The sequence below is a fragment of the Alligator mississippiensis genome, chromosome 1, assembly GCF_030867095.1.
Source record: "Alligator mississippiensis isolate rAllMis1 chromosome 1, rAllMis1, whole genome shotgun sequence".
NCBI lineage: Eukaryota > Metazoa > Chordata > Crocodylia > Alligatoridae > Alligator > Alligator mississippiensis.
In genome coordinates this window covers 15,560,920-15,583,274 of record NC_081824.1, presented here as the reverse complement: position 1 = coordinate 15,583,274, position 22,355 = coordinate 15,560,920, and the positions used below count along the sequence as shown (strand labels likewise).

Here is a 22,355-nt window from a genome sequence, read left to right as displayed (position 1 = left end):
GCAGAGCAGCCAAGAGCTTCTGATAATTTAGCTGTGAAAGGTTTAAGACCGTAGCTTTTGCCTGAGCAGAAAAGGAAGGGTGAGTGAGCTGATGATTAGGCCGTGTCCCTGCTATATGTGGCCATAACTCTGGAAAAATCTTTTTCTTCATTCTGACTTCCCCCCAAAAAGATGCTTGTCTTATTTGGGGTCATGTGGTCTGTGTGAAGATACAGTATTTAATGTTCGCTAAACTGGCTATTTAATGTTCGGTAAATGATTGTTCATAGGCACCAACTTTTTTTTTGCTGGTGGGTGCTTGCAGGTGTAAACCTCCCCCTCCCCCCCCCCCCCCCAAAAAAAAAAAAAAAGAAAAGTAAAAAAGAACCCAGTAAAAACCTGGCACTTTACTTTTAACTCGGTGCGTTCCTGTGCCAAGCCCCATGCATGCCCAGAAGAGGCAACATGTTACTTCTACCCAGTTCTGCAGCATCTGTAAAGATTGGGTGCTTTAGTGGGGCTTTTTTGGCACTTTTATCTAATAGCTGATTGAATCAGCTTCAGCTAAAAGTGCCAAGAAGCATTGCTGAAGTGCCCAATCTTTATAGACACTGCAGAGCTGGGTTGAAGTCATGTGGTTTTTTTTCCAGTAAAGCGTGTTTTTTCTTTTTCCTTTTTTTTCCTTTTTTAACATCTGCAAGTGGTTCTGTGGGTGCTGAGCACCTGCTAACATTTTTCAGTGGGTGCTTGAGACCCGAAGCACCCATGAAATCAGTACCTATGTTGAGTGTTTCATCATCATGTGTTTGTTTTACTTTTTCCGTTGTATTATTTTTTTCTGACTATCGCTCGAGGCTCTTTAAATGATTTCCTGCTCTGTTGCTCTTCTATTATATATCAGTTTATCTTACATTTATATTCCAGGTAGACACTTACATATTTTTTTAACTCTTAGTCATTTGATTATTTCAAAGTAAACACTCAGTTTTAATACTGTTTATTAATGACTGATCTACAAACTTAAACCTTCTCTTACTTTATTCAAGCCAGTTACAATTTTTTAATATTGAGCATCACCTTTACTATATGAATGACCTTTGAGATTAGTTTTTTTGCAGTCCTATATCAATTTCTGATAGCTCATGTAAAGTATATCTGTGGCTGTCATTCCATTCTCTATTGCTGCTATTTCAACCTTCAGCAAAAGGTCAGACTTACTGATTGTGGCTAGCTTTTTGAAGATCTTGACAGACATCCTTAAAAGGAATTAATCAAGTAGTTCAAGGCCAACATGTGAACTTCTTAAAATTGGGACTATGCTCTGAATAGTGACATTGTTAAAGTTTCACTGGGGACAGCCCATGTTTGTTGACATTTAAATAATTTCCACTTTGCCATATCCAAGTGAAGGTGCTTATTGTTTTTTCTCTAACTGCCAGTATTGCTAGCTCAGCTGGGGATCTTAGAAGTTGAACCCGTGTTCTTCGGCTAATCGTAAAGATTCTGCTGTTCACATTTTAGAGTGAACAACAGTCCTTATGTTATTTACATTAATAAGGGTTGCAAGATGTGAACTGAGTTAACAATTCATTTGATGAGTAAGCAGGAATAGAATCCAGCCTAGTTTCCCATATCTGTATTAGATCTGATATGCAAAATGGAACAAATAGTAAGCAAAATTCACTTTTGTCATTGAAATAAGCTGACACAATATAGAATATGCATAAGGATTTTTCATTGATGAAGTTATCACATTTATAGTCCTGCTTACTGTACCACTACTACCTCTATTTACCTCGTTTTATTATGGGTCATGTACAGTGTTGTTCAAGAAATAAAAACTTTCCAGCATGCTTGTAGAATACAGTGCTTCATGATTCCAGTGGCTCTGCAGCAGCAGTTTACTCTGAAAGCATGTTCTAGGGATTTAGCATTCAGGTGTAATTCTGAATTTTATGCATTTCTGCAGCCATCTCCTGTTGTGTCCCACTTTGAGAATCCCATCTGTGCTCTTCTGTTTACCCATATCATTTCTACAGTAAAGCTTGTGGGAACAGAAGCAATTTTTTTGCTGGGTAGGAGGTATAGATGGAAAGACAGTCTGTAATAGATTGCATAATTATTTTTTCTTTTATTTCCAGTATCTGAGAGTGGAGTATCAAGTGGAGATGAGGAAACTCAAAATGAATGGGAAGAACAGCAAATGAAGAAGGCACTCAAACTTTCTCAGGTAATATGTTTTTTCTTGCTATTGTCCCTGCTCTTTTTTCCAATGTAAGAGAATTTTGGGGGGGGGATCAGTGTTGAAACTTCTTTTTTCCATGATCATTAGACAAGGTTTTGGGGAGCTGACATTAATTCTTTAAGTGAGCAAGAGACAGGGGAAGAGTCTGCTAATGCTCCAAGGACAAACCATGTTATTAACCTTACAGGATATACTCTTTGTCAAGCACTTGACCATTCACATGTTCCTCTGCTTGTACATTGTGCTTCTCAGGCATTTAAGTTTGGAGACTTTTTTTTGTCCTAGCATAGCCTTAGCCTTCGTGTGCTCCATGCCTGGGCACAGAGAGTGATAAACACCTTCTGCTCCTCAATTCCTCCCTGTTGATTTGGTGCAGAATGGAGTTTCTGTAGTCTGCTCCAAACTAAAGTGTGTTCAGTCTATGGCTGCCCTTGAAGTCACCTTTTGACCTATGTTTGTTTTTTTTTTCTCCTTTGCTTGCAGATCCATTTTGATTTTTAGTTCTTATTTCTCTCTCTCTCATTTTTGTCACAGTTTTCATTGTTCTCCAGCGAGACCTGACGCTCCATTGACCTTTGCCATATAGTTTTTCTAGTTGAGCGGGGCCATTTTCTTTTGCCATACCTGTCCTTTGTCTGCTGATATGGCTATCCTAAGCTTGCCAGGATTCACATTTTGTCCTTTCTGTGAGGGAGCTATCCATTTTGTGGACAAGCATACCAAATGCCTGTACTCGTTGGGAAGAGTCACACGCACCTGGGAAGTTCACTCTCCATAAGTCATTTGTTTTCTGGGATAGGAAGAAGTGTAAGGCCAGTATTCACATTTACCTCTTGGGTAACTCCAAGGGGTTAGTTTCCGGTGCCAGAGCACAGGATTCAGTTTGTTGTAGACCCTTTAGTTGGGGAAATTCATCCTCCAAAAAAAATCTTCTTAATTGCCCTCTTGGACAAGCAGCAGGAGCAGCGGCAGGAGCTGCCAGACAAGCCATGTGCAGTGTCAGGAACGCCCCCCCCCCCCCCCCCCCCCCCTTCCGATGAGCCATGCCACTGTCCTGTGCCTGTCCCGGCCCCTGCCTGCAGCTGCAGCCCACCTTGTGCCACACAGATGCAGGGGGCATACACACTCCTCCCCCCCCCACCCCCCTGCACGGGCTGCTTGTGGCTCTGTCCCTCGCCCCTTCTTGCCCTGGCTGGTCAGTGCCTTCCCCTTCCCCAGCCCCATTCCCTCCCTCAATGCTGGGGCTTTGATCTTCCCTTCCACACGCCCCTTGCCTCCCCTTCCACCACACCAGACTTACCAGCTGGATGCAACTCTTCAAGCTGAAGAGCTGCGTATCGGAAATCAGATCAGGATCAGCCAATATGCCTCCTTAAAAATCAGCTATCAGTTTCTCTGCAAAAATCTCTATTGGTACACCCCTACACAGGAGAGCTTTCATATTCCAAAATACTAGTCAGGTTATGGTTGCCATTACAGTTGTTCTGTACAGTCCAGAAAACTATTGATATAATTTGAGAGAAAGAGAGAGAAAATAAGGGTAGTCCAAACTGAAGAACTGTCCTTTTATTCAACTTTACTTTGCAAAACTTGTGCCCAGGAAACACTTACTCTCCATTCAGTCTAGAAATATGATATTAAGCTATGCACACTGTACCCAATTTGCTGCATATTCCAATTGTAAGGCCTACCTATGCATAAGAAAACAAGTTACTGAAAAATAACACAGCTAATTCTTACAGGGAATTAATGAGGATGCTTTTCTGCATAAATCTCGAACCATGAAGATAACATTTGATCCCTCTGTTTCACTGCCACCTGTAGACTTGGAAATTGTAAAGAAGCGACTGACTACAAGGTAAATGCTCGTGGTTTGCAAATAAATATTGAGCAACCTGTGCTAAATACATTATTGTTTAATGTCTTTATAAACCATTTTACAATCTTTCCCAAGTACTAGATGATTGTAGCTTTATTGTTTTACATGTATTTGCTGTATCTGAATAGCAGTACAATTTTAGCTGTGCTCAGCAGTAAATGTTCTGATTCTCTATGTAGAACTTAAAAAAAAAAATCTTCCATTTTCCTACAACCAATGTAGCTTCTTTGGAGCAAGAAACTAGTTTGAATTGGACCATAAAATCATCTGAACATATTCTGAGTAGGGTAAGGTGGTGTGTTCTTTAAAATGGTGGCAAGTGTTCCACTGCTGCTAAAAATAGTGGCTGTGCAGTGATGGGAGGTATAAAAACAGCTGTTTGAATGAGGTTTGGATGTGCATCAGCACAAAGATAGAACTTAACACCAGTTTTAGGGCCCTGTCATGCGGTGAGCTATGTGCAGAGAGATTGCCACTCCCATGCAAAATCCCGTTGATTTCAGTATTTAAGACTTGGTTGGATTCGGTAATGTAATTAAATGGGGGTGACCAGGGCACCAGTCTCTGGCTGTGACATAGGCATCCAAGACACAGAACTACCCAGTTACACTTCGAGTTGGATTGATTAAATTCTGACTTCCCTTGCATATAGAATAACATTTAGAAATGAGAATTAGATATACAGATTAACAGTATTATAGTATCATTTTTACCTGTCTGCCCTTAAAAGCTGAAAATAAAGATAAACCAGTAACAATTTAATCTGTTGTACAGGGTTAGAAGTCTACTTTAGCATATGCTACAATCACACCTATATATTATTGTCATAGACATAAAACTAGCTTTCTTATGCCATCTTAATCTATCAGGTAACAATAGCAATATCAGATGAAGATATGGCAGCCTAGGCTTTAGCACATGCTAACAGCCTGAGTGTACGCCACAGGCCCCCACAGTAGCTAGGACACACTAAAGGCTACACTGTTGGATTTTCACAGTTTTTGTTATTCTTCTGAATTAGATTAAGCTTGCCCAGATGTATCAGCATGTGCTGCAATCAGACCCACATATACCCTCGCAGTGGATTGTTCAGCTCTTCATGAGACCATATTTTCTCTTCTTTTTTTTTTGTGATCTGAGGAATGGTGAAATAATAATGTTGCATTCGATATGTACAACCATACCATTTGAACAAAAGATGAGACTTTGGAGAACAATGGCGAGACCTGTCCCCACCCCACAGTTTGAAAAATGTTGGCATGTTATAGAAGACTTAAATTGAGCAGGACTAATGGAAAGGGAAACACTGTAAACACTATCATTGCTCAACTCAGATTAGGCTGGGTATGAGAACATAACTGTGAAATGCTAACTGTGGATTAATGTGTTGGCCAGCAGTTGTGCTTAGTTTACACATTTTGGTGTTTTTTTAGAGTATCATCACTGCAGGATATCCACCGGGCCCATCAGAGGGAATATGAAAAATACACACATGACATTGAAAGCTCAAAAACAACTATTCAAGAGTTAGAGAAGTCTTCGGACGTTGGTCAGAACTACAAATTCTACAGGGCTATGAAAACTTTTGTGGAAAATTTGATAGACTGTTTGAATGAAAAGGTATGTATATTGCTTTTTTTTTTTTTTTTTTTTTTTAAAGACATGGGACTGGGTTTACAATATTTAGTGAATAGAATAGCTGCAAAGGTCTAGTGTAGTATGAGGGCAGGGACAATGGCACATGCCACCATCCCTTCTGCAGTGCTCCCCCTCTGCTGTGGAGCCTTCTGCTCCTCTGGGTTTGTGCTCATCCTTGCTGCAGAGGGGATGAGGATTAGCTATCTGACAGGGTTGCCTGTGTAGTTTTAGTCATAGGATAGGTAAGGATGGTTTGGAGAGGGATGTCCCTGCTGCAAGTAGGGGGTGGACTAGATGATCTCCAGAGGTCCCTTCCAGCCCTACTTGTCTATGTTTTGGGGTTTTTTTTATTGCTCTGCCAACACAGGAATGTCTTCCAAAGTTAAACATTTAACGGGAATGGGTCTATGTGTAGACATGTGTTAATTATAAATTATCCTATCTTTGACCCAAATAAAAAATAAATGGGAATGTTTACACCACTGACCAGCAGATAGTGCTTAGGGATCATTAAAGCACAATTAACTCTTAAATGGAACATGAAATATGAACACAGACAACTCAGTGCCCTAAAATCAAAGTCTAACTTTATTAATACAGAAAGTCTTTTTCCTGTGTCTTTAAGCATTGTCCATTGGTCTCCTTTATCACCTTTCATGAACATATCCAATCATTTCATCCCTCTGACTCAGCTGGTTAGTGCCAAGTTCAGTTAATTTGAGCTAGTAACAAAACTATTACCATGTTGTGTTAGAAGACCTTCTCACAGTGATAGAAAAAGGAAAGAAACATCATGCGAGCAAACTCAAGGCCATAAGCTGCTTGCAAGAAACAAGGCCAGCTGATGTTGCAAACACCAGCAAAATGAAGAGTTCAGATAACAATGAGGCTATACAGAACTTTAGGCTGAATATAAAAGAAAACTTTAAACAATGCCATAATTCACCACTCTATAAACAGGTGCAACTTTAAAGCATAAAATATGACAAGCTACCCTAACAGGAAGGTCTGTCTAAATCACTTGTGTGCCCATCTGTAGGAATTTGCTCAATATTAAAGAATGGAAGAGGTGAAGGGTTTCATGTTGGGGTGGTTCTGGAGTTGTAGATCTGTACGGAAATTCTTTTACTCAACTTGTCTGTGCCATATCTAACTAACTGAACCACTGCTGTTTGCTGTAGCTTTCCCACCATAAACATCACATGCAGTTTGGAGGGGAGAAAACTTGCAACCTGGGTGAGGCAAGGAATGCACTGCCTTTGTGCCAGCCCTAGATAATGCTATGCAGTCTGAATTACAAAGAGCTACAGTTATGAGCATTCTCGGTATATACTTGATTCTGTCAGCTTGCAAAAGGAAAGTGGACCCATTTGAACTGCTGAACCCTTTGGAATGAGAACCTCTTCTAATTGTTTCTGCCAAAATAATTGGGATTTTTTTTTAGTATTGAACAATTGAGCTAGTTTGTATTAGTGATTATTTTTAATTAAATCAGAGAGAAAGTTTCATCACAGCTTTTCCATAAAGTGCTGGGTGAGATTTTGAAACTGGAAGCAAAAGTCTGTGGATGACAAGGTATCAATTAGGGCTGGTTTACAGTGTCCACAATCCCAGTAAGTACTGTTCTACTCTTAAAAATGACTGTTAATGCGGCCTTTCTTTACATTTCCCTGTGAATGCTCCAAGTCTCATTTATTTTAGTAGCAAAGTAAGATTTGCCTTGTATCCCCCTCCCATGAGAACCAGCACAGCTAGGAATGAGCTGGCCTATTCCATCTTTTGCATTATCAATAAAAATGCGTAGTAAATCCTGATCTGTAACACACGTAAAAAACTGTTTAAAGCATTGAAATTACAAAGATATCAGAGGGTCTATTCCAAAGGATGTAAGGTTATATATGTGTAACTAAGAGTGAATTTTGGTTTGCAGAATCCATATCACTGGTGGTTTTGTATGAAATGCAGGGCAGGTAGCAGCTTGACTTCCAGAATTTGGATTGAGCTTTAGGGATAAACATCTTTTATTTGTAATCTGAATGGATACACAGAAGTCAGGTTTCCACAGACATGGAACTTCAGAATACCATTTTCAGTTCCTTTTCAATGTTATTCTATGTAATTCTCAATAGATGGATATTTCTCAATCTGTCATGATTATAAATTTGAAAATCTAATGAAAATGAACAGGAACCTGTTACCCAACCTATAGAGAATATTTTAACATAAACATAATATTTTAAAAATAATTATATTTAATTTATTTTGTTTAAAATAATTGGGAAACTACTGTTACGTTTGCAAATTTTTTTATTTTGGCTTCTCTTTGTAGTTCTGTTAGGTAACTGAAAATGTGATAATGATTAACTGTATTCCAGCTACTTCAAATTAATGAACTAGAATCAGCTATGCACATGCTTCTCCAGCAACCAGCTGAAACACTCTTGAAACGAAGGCAAGATGATCTGAGAAATGAATCTGCTTATATTCAACAGCTATCAAGTTAGTATGAAATTTTTAAAATGATCTTTTCAGCAACTGAACTTTGTACTTTCTGAACAGAAATACATGTATACTAATAATTTTTGCTGTAGGGGGATGAAAATTTAGCGAGTATTTTAAAAATAATTTAAGTTGCCCTGTCTATGTGGCAAGTTTTCCATTACACTGTTTTGGAAAACCAGATTTATTTGAATTATGACTTGGGATTGTACAGACTTAGTAACTTCCTTTACTTATTCTTTTGTTTCTATACCATATATAATATTAGAGAGAGAAGCTAATTCTGGCAGTCACCTTGAATTATTATAATTGAACTTGTATTGTTAATCTCAGTGCTATTGTTGACTGATTATTTAAAAGGAGCTGAGACAAGTTTCATATCCCAGTTTTGACAATTCAGTATACTGACATGCATTTTCAAACCTATGACAACCATGTTTTGTTTTTAGTTGTCTGAAGTTTGGATACAGCATTTGGATATCTATGATATTTAGTCAGGGCAACAGAAAAGAGACATTGTGACAATTTTATCCAACTTCATATTTGTCCTTCCTATTTGTTTATAGGTTTAGTAAATATTAAGATTGTAACATCTTTTTTTCCATAATGAGAGTTCATCATTTGTAGACTGTTATATGTTTCTTTATTGTCCTTTGTCATTCATAACATTTTGGGTCTGTAGAGACAAAGCTGTGCTTGAAGCTGCCATTGAACATATGGATGCCAGAAACATGTAGCTACAGTAACCATCAATCATTTTGGCTCAGTACTTTGACTCCACAAAGCTGCCTGGGAATTTAAAATGTTGACCTATTAAGCCAGTGAACAGTTTGTTGAAGGGCTCTAGCAGACTGACAATAAGTATAAAGTGAGGAAGGGTAGGATAGTGCTCTATGTTTAGTCGTTGCCTCTAAAATTAGATTTAAATGCTATCAAATCTGTAACAAATAAGAGTTCACATACATATCTAGCAAAGCCTTTTTATTACCAAGTTACCTCCCTTCATTTATTTAATGTGGTGGAAAAGCAGTTCTTATTGCCTTTTATAGTGCAGCAGAAAATTGTAGATTTTCTACAACTATTTTAATTAAAACTGTGTGTATGTGTGCACACGCGCACAATAAAAAAGAAAATCTGATATTAAGTGACTGGGCCAGTCAGGTCGCTGTCTGTTGGATCAAAGGATCTGACCAGGAACAATTCATGAGTGAACTCAGTTAAAGTAATTACTCAACAGCAGTGGTAGGCAGCACTGTTAGTGGACTAGTCTAGCCCTGGTTTCTATCACCAGATCTAGCTTCCAAAATGAATGTCCATCATTCATAATGTTTAACAGTTAGAATAATTTGTTGAATTTGCAATAGAACATTACAGAGATTAAGTTTTCATTTACAAGAAGTCTCTATTACTCAGTTCCCCCTTCCTACCACTTTGACACCTGTCAGCAAAGTTCTCAGTAAGGCATTTATTTCCGTCTCCCAACAGATACTGAGAAGCAACACCCCTCTAACTTTATCAAGTTTATTCTAATGTGATACTTATCTCTGACTTAATACTATGTACTCAAACTGCCACCTCTCATCGTCCTTACAGGTGCTTTAACACTGCAGAGGGCACTGTTTAGGTTTTCAAAGAGGTTTTTCTTTTTTCTTCTATTTCTAAACACTGCAAAGAACAAATAAACACAAACAAAAATATTTTATATTTATTCTTTGACAGGTAAGAATAGCAAATCAACTAATGACAGTTTGGGAGTTGATGAAAAAACACAGCAGGAAACGCAGCTGAAAGACTATGAGGCTCGAAGGTGACTATAAAACATAAATGCATGTTACTTCGAACATTACACATTGTTAGAGTAACTTCCTATTGTTTACGGTGCATGTCAAACAGCAGGATAACTAAATATGAAGCTTATATTTTATAATTCTACTTGTATTATATCTAATAATTTGTTACCAAGAAATTTACTACATTTTAAAGCTTAGGATAGGACTATTTAGAAACAAGCTTTCTCTTGTTACTTGTTTCTGTTCCTGATTCTCTGGTCATTTAGGATCTGCATATCAGTGTGTTGTTCTCTGAGACTGAGAACCTAATATATTGGTATGAAGAATTTGTGTGGATAGCCAAAATGCTGATAAAAGGAGCAGTATAATATTAGTAGATTGAAAGTCACAGAATCATGGAAACTGGAGATGGAAATGACCTAGTATGTAATCTAGCCCACTTGCAAAATAAACGAAAATGATACAATAAGTACCTTCCCTTCCGGTAAATGTTTAGAACAACTAAGCTATAAATAGGATCAAGCAATTGCATGTAAACCACTCAACATTTTCTTGAAGCAGACACACAGATTCTGGGAATTGGGGTTCAGCTGCATCTCCAAATGTTTAGGTTGGTCTGTTGTGCAAAAGAGTTTTTGACCACGTCTGAATGTGTGTGGACATTTGGTTCCCTTGTTTCCTAGTTGTCCCCAGGGAATGCCTGTGCCATGTGCCCTCTGGTGCACAGCAGTTTACTTCGGGTGGAGTAGTTGAGGCTGGGGCCAAAATTGTGTTGCCCCCAGCAGCCTTACCTGGGGTCCTGGGTGCCTCCTGGACACCGCAGCAGCGGTGATCCTGCCACCCAGAATATGGTTCCAGCCGGCCAGGCTCTGGTTTTGAGCAGCACACGCTGCCCCAAAATGCACTGCTCTGCTTTTTTTCCCCACCATCTTTCTGAGCTCTGGACATCCAAGGGTCAAAAATACCCCCTGCGCTGCTCCCTTGCAGTGCGGAGAACAACTGAACTTGCAGCATGTGGCATTGCAGATGTGTCTGGATGCCGCCTGCACTTGTCTGGATGCAGCCTTCGGGTGTTCCAGTTCTCGGTCTTTCAGGCTCTGTCATTTACAGTCCCCCGTAACCCACAATGCAACAGAGCGCTCTAATAAAAGTAGCGCAGTCTAGTGAAGAAGCAACTGAACACAATTTTCAGTACTTAAGATGGGGTGGGTGATGTCTCATTATGTGGAGGTAAAAGCTAACAATGGAGGAATTAGAAGAAAAATCTGTCCCCAGTGACTGACATCTTGATTTCTTTAATCTGAATTTCCAGACCCATTGTATACCCTTTTAACTTTAGATTATTACCCAATAGCCATTGTTCCTCTGTATTTCTCAGAGCTGATCTTATATCCTTAGGCCAGGGGTGTCAAAGATCTGGCCTGTGGAGCCATGTCATCTGGCTTAGGGGGCTCCTGGATGGAGCTGACATTCAGGGACAGGGTCCACCATCAGATTCTGAGGTGGAGCCCCACTGAGGCCATATTTTGCTGGCAGTGGGACAAGCAACAGGTACAGGTCAGTGAGCCAACACAGGAACCCTCAGCAGTTAACGCTGCCATAGTTTGTCCTGCTGTTGGAGTTGGGTTTGGATCCACCCCACAGGGAGCCCCATGGTCTGGATCTGGCTTGCAGTGGGGGAGGAGAGGGAGCAAGGGAGTTGACACTGTACCTTAGCCTATATTACTTTGCAAACTCTTGCCACTTTTGTGAAAGCAGTTCTTTCACCACAGAAGTTTTCTCTTGGATGTGGGTACATGGAAGGGTCACTAATGGGAATTTGTTACAAAAATACAGGAGATTGAGAAGACAAGCAAGAGAGAGTTCTGGGAAATCTGATCACCATGAGGGCATGTCCAGTGACGATGAGCTGTCTCCAGGAGAGATGATGGATTTCCAGGAGAACAAAGGTGAGGGACAACCTTTATGTAATGCCTTAGAACAAAGTCCCTTCACATTTTTAAATAAAATGCTTTTGAAAAGAAAATTTATTTTGAATGAGTACTCCTAAATTGAACTTGATTAAATAGTCCTGCACTTATGGTGATGAAATACTCTCAGTCAAGTCTGACTCTAAGTTAGCAGGGGGTTTTTTATGACAAGGATATGGAAAGCACATGTTGATGTAGTTTCCTGTATTTTTTTTTCTCTGTGGGTTTGGAATAGCCAAATGACTTGCATATGGCTAGGCTATGAGTGAATTATACAGATTATTGCAATGATGCCACAGCTTTGTGTGTTTTGTGTCTTCCTCCTTTAATTTAAAAAAAATAAGGACTGACTGGTTCTGTACAGTGAAAACAAGCTCCTCTAATAACCATGAGGAAAAGGATAACTAATCCGTTTATAGAGCTTCTAATATAACATTGTGGTTTTAATATCTGATATCTTGAGTACTGTGCAGCTTGAAGGTAAGCCCTGCCTTGAAAAACTGGGACCTCCCCTTTCCTTTATTTCAAGATATTTTTCATTTTAAACCTGTCATATAATTCAAGATTGACCGCTCTTTGTTGGGAGACGTGTCCGTGAAAGGTTCTAATACTATTGGGGGGGGAAATAATTAAAATATAAATGACAGCTGCTAGAAGCAGCTCAGGGAATGTTTTATGATAAATTTCAGTGGAAATGGATTAGAGGAAGTGAGAAACACAGTGTACCATGCACATTTCTCCTCTGTGAATACTGTCTATGCATAATTTTTATGTTTTGTATCACTAGAGTGATTGGTGTTTCCCTCATTTATAAATATATTATCCACAGATAATATCTTACAGGAAAGTAAGGGAATCTTTGAAGATGTGCAAGTGGATTTTTGCAACATCAGAAATATCCTGTTAAAATTCCAGCAATGGAGAGAGAAATTTCCTGATTCCTACTACGATGCTTACATTAGTTTATGTCTGCCTAAACTCTTAAATCCACTAATCCGACTTCAGTTAATTAATTGGAATCCTGTTGAGGTAGGTTCCCCAGTGATTTTTCATTTTTCAGTGCTGCTGTAGTATTCCACCTGCATGGATGTGCAACTCAAGGTGCCAGTTCTGATCTATAAAGCTTTATATGATTTGGGTCCTTGATATTTTAGAGACCTGCCTTTGTCCTTCAGCACCACTGCAGCAGATGAAAGCGGAGGGGCACATCATTAGGGCTATGTACAGACAGTCAAAAAGCCCAAGGCTGATTTAATTCAATCTTCGCAGGTTAGTCTAAACTACATAGATTGAACCAATAAGTGAGTGAACAGACATTCACTTTTGATTCTGGAAATGCAGACACATGCCTGTATTCACCCAGGCCAGAAGCCAGGGGGTGCTAGAGCACACCTTCTGGCTCAGCTGGAGCAGACAGCTTAGGCCAAGGTTAGCCCACCCACCCTGCAAGCAGGGGCTTGCAGGGGAGGTGCAAAGCATCCTACAATGCGGGTGGACTGTGAGGTCACTTGAATTCGGAGGGTATCTGGGACAGAAATTCAGTAAACCGAATGAACCTAAATCAGTTAAGTCTGATACTACATCCATCCAGGTTTATCTTAAACCAGTTTCAGCCATTTGGAAAGCAGTTTATATGACCTGAATTTCTGTTGTTTTTCAGATTTGAACTGGTTTCTGATCACGTATACCAGTTCATGTTTAACTTCCAAAGACTATGTACTTGGAGAGTGAAACCAGGGTCTGGGCAGTGAAGGATTTACAGATAGAATTTTTTTCCCAAATGGGTCTGCCTCAGTCTAAGTTTACAGGTTTCAATAAATATTGGACAATCAATCTACAAGCTTAAATAGTTTTGATGATGCATCCTTATTTAACTTATATTATTATAATAAAATAGAAGTAAAGGAAGTGCGATTGTACTGTACTCCTGTCTCATCATTCCTTGATACCATGGTAATGTCTACATTAAAAGTCGATAAAGATGTACTGTGTTATCTTCATATTTGAACAAATCTGCTTCTCCGAAAAAACCCACCCTTTACTTCTTATTGAACTCTTTGAGGCCACTTTGAAAATCCCAGTCTTTTACTCTTAGCTTTATTCCTACTCTTTCTGTTTACCTAGTGGACCACCAAAGTGCAGCTTGACCAGCTCTTGAGTTACCTGACTAAAATGATGGAGCAATTACATTAATCCCGTATAGGGGCATAAGTGCCGTTGTAGTAGGAACAGGAAGGCATCTATGCATCCAGAGGGCGATCCTACCTCTTAGTTTGTTGAAACTGCACTTTGGTCATTCACAAGGTGAAATAGATTCTATCCGGGGTCTTCTGCCTTTGAAACTGGCATCTTTTCTGTCTGTGGCTCGGTGGTTCAGCTTAGATTTCCTATGTGAAATGAAAAATCATTTGTTGTTTATTGATCGTCCTGAAAGAAAACTCTCACTGAGAAACAGATCAGTAAAATGCTTTGACAGAAATGCGTTGCATCTGTTTTAAGTAGTCCTGACGTCTCACCGTTTTTTGTTAGGAGAATTTCACAGACTTGGAAGAAATGCCATGGTTCAGAGATGTAGTAGAATTTAGTGATGCCAAAAATGTGTCTGAATCAAGGAGAGAGAACGACCCCGATCAAACAGTTTTGCCTGCAATCGTTGAAAAAACAATTCTTCCAAAAATTACAGGTACGTTGGGGTTGCACTAATGTAGTTATATACAGGGAAGCAACTCGGATTTGAATTTTCTTTTTCTATTTAACTGTCTTATTTATGTACTAATAATGGTAAAGCTTGAGTCCTTGGGGGGCGGAGGGGCAGGCAGGGACAGGAGTGATTTTCTGGGTGTTCAGAATGAATCCATGGGTCTGTGGTGTTAAACACATTGTAAGTAGGAAGGTAATCTTTTTTATATTAGGTTTCATGTAAAAAGAAAGGGAGGGGGATTCATATAAAAGTAAAGCTCATAATTATTACGACCCAGGCCTGTTCCCTGTGACATTTTGTCCCTCTCTAGTAATAACTGGGCAGCAGAACCTGAAGAACGTCTTCAGCCTGGGGCTCTTAGCTCGAGGCAGTAGAGACACATGCATTGGAGTGTAGTGATCCCAGACAATTTACAAATGGTCATAAGTGATCTTGATATAAAAATATATTCCTGGCATATCTGCAAGTGCTTCCTCTGGTCCATCAAGTTCCACCAGAATCTAGTGTCTCACTGGGTTAATATGCTTAAAGCATGCTAGTTTTTATATCCAGCAGCACACAAGGTAGCAGTATGGATAAGATCATATCTGGTCCCCTTTGACTCTCCAACCCAAATGATCAGGGAACCATTCAGTTGGGTTGACTAAAGGTCATCACTTTTGGCAAAAGTTTGGAGTGAGGCGAAGCTGTGGGGAAATGGCTGAATGTAGTGGTGCTCAACCTTTTGACTCTACAGGCCAGATGAGCAGCACAGGGCCAGTCCACATGCCAGGATTGGGCCCCATGCTACCTCTGTCTGGCCATGCATGCTGGGATTGGGCCCCACACTGTCCAGGTCGGTCCCGCACAACCCCAGTCAGCTCCGTGTGACCAATCTAGCATGGAGGGCCATGTTATCCAGCTTGTGGAGCTTCCCACTGGGTCAGAAATTTGGCAGTAGTGGAGTAGCAATTAACGCAGCCATTGCTTCCTTGCTGCCAAATTTTCAGATCTGTGGGGAGCCCCACAGGCTGGATGACATGGCTCCACAGGCTGGGGGGGGAGCATCCATGGCTTACTTAACGTGTTATGCCACTGTATCCCCATCTTTGTAGGAGAAGGTATTTGTTTGCAAAAAATAAAGACAAATAAATGCAAGCTTATAAAGTAGACTTATTTATCTGTAGGAGTTAGCACAACCTAAGTGCAATGCATCTCTATTTAATATACCCATTCCTTAGACAAGTAGGTCTGGGGCGGAGGTGTTTGTGTGTATGCGCACGCATGCCTGTGCATGTGTGTATACACACATATATATGTAGTATGCTTAAATTTATCCCTCAAAACATTTCTACTATGTGCTTTTTGCAGAGATGAAGAATGGAATAGCATCAATCTCTTTTTTTTTATGGTAGATACATATATGCAAATTAAGTTTTCAAAGCAAATAATGAATTGTACATTGTTGCTGATGTAATTAATATTATTTTCAGGCTTTATAGCGCATATATGGGATCCTTTGTCAACTTCACAGACAGAGAATTTGGTACAACTCTGCAAAAAAATCTTTGAAGACTATTCCCTTTCTAGAAAAGAATCCAGTAAAACAAAGCAGGTAAAAGTTTCTAAAGCCAAGAAAATACTTTGATATTTTCAAGTCATTTTATATCATGCATACTATTCTTACTCTCACTGTCTGCATTCAGTTTGTAATTCTGAAGTAGTTAGGCTTTGGTTACCTTCTTTGTTGCTTATCTGTAACAAGCAAAAGGTTTAAGCTACATTTGTTTTGCTCACAGATTCTGCGATTCAGATCTATTTTTAAGTCAGTGGGAGATGTCTGTTGCTTTAGGCAGAAGCAGGCTCTGACTATTATTGGAAAAGTCACAGCTGTTTCTAGCAAAAGGCTAATCATAAGGCTAATCTTTTTTGCTCTTCCATGAAGGTGAATTTTCCAGAATTTTTAGTTCACATTTGACTTTCTGAACAATACACAGTGAACCTTAAACACTTTTAACTGTTAATATCTGAGGATGCTTCAGGGCTTAGTTTTTGTAGTTTAAAACTACTGTAGAAGTATAGAAAGCCTTTAAAAAGAGTATGCTTGTGTGAGCTTTACTAGTATCTGCCTTATAGAAAGATTTTAATTTATAAAACAAAAAGTTGTGGACATATGTAAAAGTACTTCCAAAATTATAGCGCTGATTTGTTGCAACTGCTTCGTTTGTCCTCTGTCTTGTGCTCTACACAGAAGTTACACTAATATAACGCTTAACCACTGTAACTTCAAACCTGTTTCATTCAGGTTTAGGTTGTAGCAGTTTAGCTACAACTTGCAGTGCTATAGAGCAGACAGATGAAACAGTTACAGCGGCTCATCTGACATGCAGTCCTGGATGGTAAGTCCCCTCTTTCCACTTTGAAAAAGGTTCAGTGTATGTCTGTTCACAGCCATAGTATTTTACCTTTGAAATACTATTCCTACCCTGTCTTTAAATTGTATCCTAAAAGTGAGAGTTGAAGTATTACATTTTCTAGTGAGAAGACAGTGGTATGTTGTTAATTCATTTTTTAATAGGAGCTGATGAACTCAATTGTTTCAAGAATGAAAAAATCAATAGAGGAAGATGTCTTTATTCCTGTGTATCCTAAAAGGTAAGTTCTATAAAGTAATAGCACTTTATTGTGTGGAAGGTGCCAGTCTAACATAGTGTGGACATGAATTAGAAGCTAATTGCATAGAAGCCTCTCCTGAAATGTTGTTGTTTGTCCTTTGAATTGGAAGATGAGCATGACATCACTGTTTGGTTTGGTTTTTGTGAGTATGTGAGTGACTGATAGGCCAGTTTGTGCTTTGAACTGTCTGTGGCATGCTGAGCAAGAGATGCTGCTTTGGGTTGTTTAATCAATAGCAGATGAGCTGCTGTTGCGACATTTGTGCTGTTGCACTTCAGCTCTGCCTCAGCAGTTCTCCTGTACTCGTACCCTGTAGCTCTAGTAGAGATAAGGCTTCGCCAGGTGGAATGATCATGAACAAGATCTTCCCAAGACTTTGGGTCAATTTAGCATGGAGCATTTCAAGGATGACTTGAGGGAGTCCTTGAAACATTTCTTTTGGCCTCCCTGAGCATGCCATAGAAGATCTTCTTTGGCAGTCGCTCTCCTGACATCCTGGTAACATGGGCTGCCCATCTCATCTGTGATTTCATCAACACAGTGTGGATGCTTAGAAAGCCTGTCTACGTGAGAACTTCAGTGTCTGGGAATTTGTCTTGCCATCATATCCTCATCAGTTTCTTCAGACAGCCCATGTAAAAGTGGTTCAGCTTCATAGCACAGCATCTATTCAGGTTTTTCATGCATACATCAGGATTGACAGCACAATGGCTTTGTAGACCTTCAGTTTTGTTATAAATAGCATACCTTGGAAATTGTAGGTACTAGGTTATTGTAGCCCTTACTCATGTGAGTGAGTGCTACAATAACCCACATAACACAGGAGCAGTCCTGTTCACTAGAGGAATTTCCTCTAAGTAAGTGTTGCATGTGGGTGCCACAGTCTGATCTAGCTTTACGTGTTGGTGATCGTTAAAAGGATGCCTGTTTTCTCTCCCCTGTGATTCATCCTCACTTCACTTCCATGAATTATGGCTTCCTTGAGACTTTTTACTTTGGAGAAAAAAATCTGTTTTTTTGTGCTTGTTTTCTGGGGTTTTCAGCAGGTTGTGTGCATTTTTCAGTTTGGGATGAAGGAAATCTCTTTCCAGGAAAGACGTATGATTAGAGTAGAGCTGTGTTGGGAGAAATACATTGCTAAAGCTGCCTGGCAGTTTTAACCTGTTCTGTTGAAAAAGGCTCTTTTGTGGTGGGCTAAAGACCTATTTTCTTTTTGCAAACTTCATTGATTGCTAAAGGTGTACTAAAATTAACATCCAGGAGCACATGGAAAAGATAAATAATATTTATAAATATTATTATTATAAATAATAATATTTTACATATTCCCTTTTTGTTTTGTCCATGGCCAGTACAGTGGAAGACAGGCTATCACCACATTCGAAGTTCCAAGAAAGGCAGTTTTGGTCTGCTGTAAAGGTAATCAAGATATACATAATTTCCAGTTGAAAAATCATTCGGGTTTAATTGAGTCGTGCTCAATCTCAGCTACAAAACATATTATCAGGGAAGTCGGAAATCTAAGGGACTGGTGTGTTCATAGAATCATAGAAAAGTAGTGCTGGAAGGGACCGAGGAGGCCATCTAGTTCAACCTCCTGCTCAAGGCAGGATTATCCCTCTCTCAACTGTCATATGCAGGTATTTTTCTAACCTGTTCTTAAAACTACACGCACAACGCCTGAAAACATCAACACAACACCCTAACTTGCCATAGGTAATGCAGGAGGATGAGGGCACTGTCAATGTTAAAACACACTCAAGGGATCCAAGGTTGCACTGGAACAGATGGTGCACCCTCTTGAGGAATATGTGCCTTATGAAGCCTAGAAAGACTTGTTTAAGAATGTGCCATGTACTTACTGTGTTTATCTATGCATTGCCCCAAATGGCAAGTCTCCCTCTCAGCTGGCCAACTGTTCTTACCCTGCATAATTCCTCTCCCACAATTCACTTCGAAAGCCTACTTATGAGGACCAACAAGGTCTGGTGGTCTTTATATTGTGCGTTTGTGTTTCCAAGTTGTGCTTAACTCGGTGACTGTCAAGCTTGTTAGCTTCAGCCACCCCTTCAGAACTTTTCTGACTTCAGCAGCGCCCTGGGTGAGAATTACTAAGCTAGAAACTAAATTCAGGGAAATTCTGGAGGGAGCCTTGAGGCTGAAAAACTTGAGAACCATTGATCTAGCTGGTGTCCTCTTTCTACCATCTACCTTCTCCCTGCCCCTGGTCTGTACTTGAGGGAGCAAGGGCAGCCAAGGCTTCTCCTCCAGGTCTCACACCACCATGACTGGAGCCATCTGCACCCATGGCTCCTTCTACTGGCTCTAGGAGGAGCTTGGGGGCTGGGGGGATAAGCTGGACTGAAAACTGTTGATCTGCAGCTCTGCTTCTGCCCATCAGTCTGTCTGCCCACAGCAGAGCATGCTGCTCAGACCGTGGGGTGGCTGGCCAGGGAACTTTCAGAGGGCAGGGGAGGGCAACAGTGGCAGTTCTTAGGAGCAGCTGCAAGCACCACTTGTCCATGAGGGGCTGAAACAGGCACAAGGTATTAGATGTGGGGAGGAGCACTTTACCTCCTTCCACAGTGGCCAGGAAGCATAGCATCCTTACAGGGATGCTTCAGTGCCTCAGGATGCCGCAGTCCCTGGTTAAGAATCACTTAAGTGATTGCAGCGTCTCCATACCACAGATGCTCACACAGATGTCAGCATGCAGTTCAAGGTCTCCATACCATAGATGCCGGCACTGATGTCAGCATGCAATTCAGTGGCTGTGTTTCCAAATTAACACAGCAGCATTTTTTTTTTTAATTTGGAAAAGGCTGAGTTGAGAGCATCTGTAAGGAAAATTCGAAACCACGTGTGTTCAGAGGTCTTCTCTCATAAACATTTATAAAAATCTACATCATAGTTTTGTATTTCAAATTACCACCTTCCACTGTCTGTGCTGATTCTACACTTCTTGATCATTTTAGTTACTATGTAATATTCTTCTTTGGGATGGGATTGTACCAGAAGAGACTCTACATGAACTTGGACTAAGCAAGCTGCTGAATCGTTACCTTCTTTTAATACTCCTTAATGCACCATCTGGACCAGATAATATAGAAAAATGTAACAAGGTAAAAATTATATGTAGTAAAAAATTTGTATAGTTTATGATGAAGGCAATGGTGTCTGAAGATAAGATAAATAACAAACCATTCAGCTTTTATAGTTTTAAAGATAACACTAAAAGCTGTTGATAGCTTTAGAAAGGCACAGCTGATATGTTCGGACCATAAATTGGCCTGCCTTGGAAATAGAGTTGCCAACCCTCCCAGGTTGTCTGGGAGTCTACCGGAATTGGCATCGATCTCTCAGTGACTATTGAAAGCAATCTGGGAGAGTGATATTGTGAATGGGTTGAACAGTACAATTAATGACATTACGTCACTTTGGGGAAAAAAAACCTCCCGGAATAGCTTCAGTCAGAGTCAGTTGGCAACTCTACTTGGAAAATTCTGCAGTCCAAAGGAAAATGCCTTTGGGTGAAAAACTGTCTCCTTTTACCTTAAAGATTACTTCACCATTGATTTCAAGGGGGCCTACATTTCACTGTAAATATCCTTCTGAAAAAATGTAAATTCTTATATTGGTGTGATTCACTAAAAAAAGAGTCATTTTTGCTGGCTGTAGCTCCCCGGGTAATTAACCATTTAATCAACGTCATCTTAAGACTTGTTTTAGAGCCCATTGAAGAAATCAAAGGACTTCTATTGACTTCACTGGAGTCTGGGTCGGACTTGCAATTTACAGGGCTTGTACCCTTTCTGGCTGAAGCAGGCTGTGAGAGTGCATGTAGGAAAGATCGGTCAAACAAAGCTGCATTCAGTCATTACAAATTGAAAATGCCAATGTTTGATGTCCTACTCCAGAGTTAGAGCTTGCCATAGCTGGGAGAAGGGGAAATTCTGTTTCTTGTTTCCAAGTGGTAACCACTGGAGAGTAGAATAAACTCTTTCTTAAAAGGAGAATGGCAATTTAGCTTTTGGCTCCAGAATAGGCATTTTCCTAATGCTATAATTAATGTAAGTTGTTTAATCGCTAGAGGGTTTCTTCCTTTAGCAACAAAATGTCATATCTGTTAATCCTTTGGCGCTGATGGAGAAAAGGATGAGAGCCTCTTTCAGCTGTGTAGATTTTGATTCCCTGACCTGAGGGATTAATATGAGCAAGTGGGTTTTTTTTTAAAGCCAGTGTGTGCTAATGTGCTCTGAAGGTCAGGAGTTCAAACTGACAATAACTAACAGTGTCTTATGTCAAGAGAAAAAAGATGTCTTTATGGAGTCTCTTTTAATACATGCTTGCAAATGAAGAACAGAAGCAAAATAAAAGGTGCTGAAAGGCTTTTCCTAGTACTTTGTGTACTGCTTTCTTAGTACTTTGTGTACCATCCTGACATTCCTTACATTGATGCACACAGTCCTTAGAACAAACACCTGCCTGTAATTCCTCAAAGCTCTTGTGCATGCCGAGAATAGCTATAGTCCATTGTGCTGATACTTGGCTCTACATCTGACCGAACTCCTTACTAATTACAACCGTGGAACCAAGGAAAGAGGAAACAAAAGTACCTTTCATGGGTAGCAGAGTGCGAGTTAACGCTGTTAAAGAAATGTTTGATCTTTGCAAAACGTGTTCTTGGTTGCACAGGTGGTTGCGTGTTTCCCAGAAAGGTGGTTCCGAGACCTCAAGAGTGATTCGACTCTCCCTCACTTGGTGAATTTCAGCCAGCATTTGTTGCAAGCTGCGCATACCCTGTACAGAAGTAACTGCAGGTAATCAGTCTGGCATTCTTCGGAATGCATTGTGAATTATTCTGTCTTTGATGGGGGGTTTTATTAGCTGCTTTGTGCCTAAATAAAGACATAGTGCACTTTAAAGGGGCTTTGTATGACTGCATTGTCAGCCGTTTACACTGAAAGGTGAGTCAGAGCTGTTAATCAGCAACAAATTA

General features: G+C 40.0%; 1 protein-coding gene across 4 annotated transcripts in view; it reads left to right on the top strand.

Annotated features, from left to right (window-relative positions):
- GCFC2 (GC-rich sequence DNA-binding factor 2) overlaps nucleotides 1-22,355 on the top strand; it is a 48,321-nt gene that overhangs the window by 23,966 nt on the left and 2,000 nt on the right. For 3 of the 4 annotated variants that reach the window (XM_019481259.2, XM_019481251.2, XM_006267190.3), the window contains exons 5-17: nucleotides 2,121-2,209; nucleotides 3,967-4,082; nucleotides 5,537-5,723; nucleotides 8,117-8,240; nucleotides 9,960-10,047; nucleotides 11,867-11,979; nucleotides 12,830-13,029; nucleotides 14,530-14,683; nucleotides 16,174-16,295; nucleotides 17,259-17,335; nucleotides 18,709-18,775; nucleotides 20,332-20,478; nucleotides 22,052-22,176. In XM_019481259.2, coding sequence (XP_019336804.1) covers nucleotides 2,121-2,209; nucleotides 3,967-4,082; nucleotides 5,537-5,723; nucleotides 8,117-8,240; nucleotides 9,960-10,047; nucleotides 11,867-11,979; nucleotides 12,830-13,029; nucleotides 14,530-14,683; nucleotides 16,174-16,295; nucleotides 17,259-17,335; nucleotides 18,709-18,775; nucleotides 20,332-20,478; nucleotides 22,052-22,176 — 1,609 coding nt within the window. Of the gene's footprint in view, nucleotides 1-2,120; nucleotides 2,210-3,966; nucleotides 4,083-5,536; nucleotides 5,724-8,116; nucleotides 8,241-9,959; nucleotides 10,048-11,866; nucleotides 11,980-12,829; nucleotides 13,030-14,529; nucleotides 14,684-16,173; nucleotides 16,296-17,258; nucleotides 17,336-18,708; nucleotides 18,776-20,331; nucleotides 20,479-22,051; nucleotides 22,177-22,355 lie in introns of those variants that run through there. The other variant, XM_019481267.1, reaches the window with a different exon arrangement.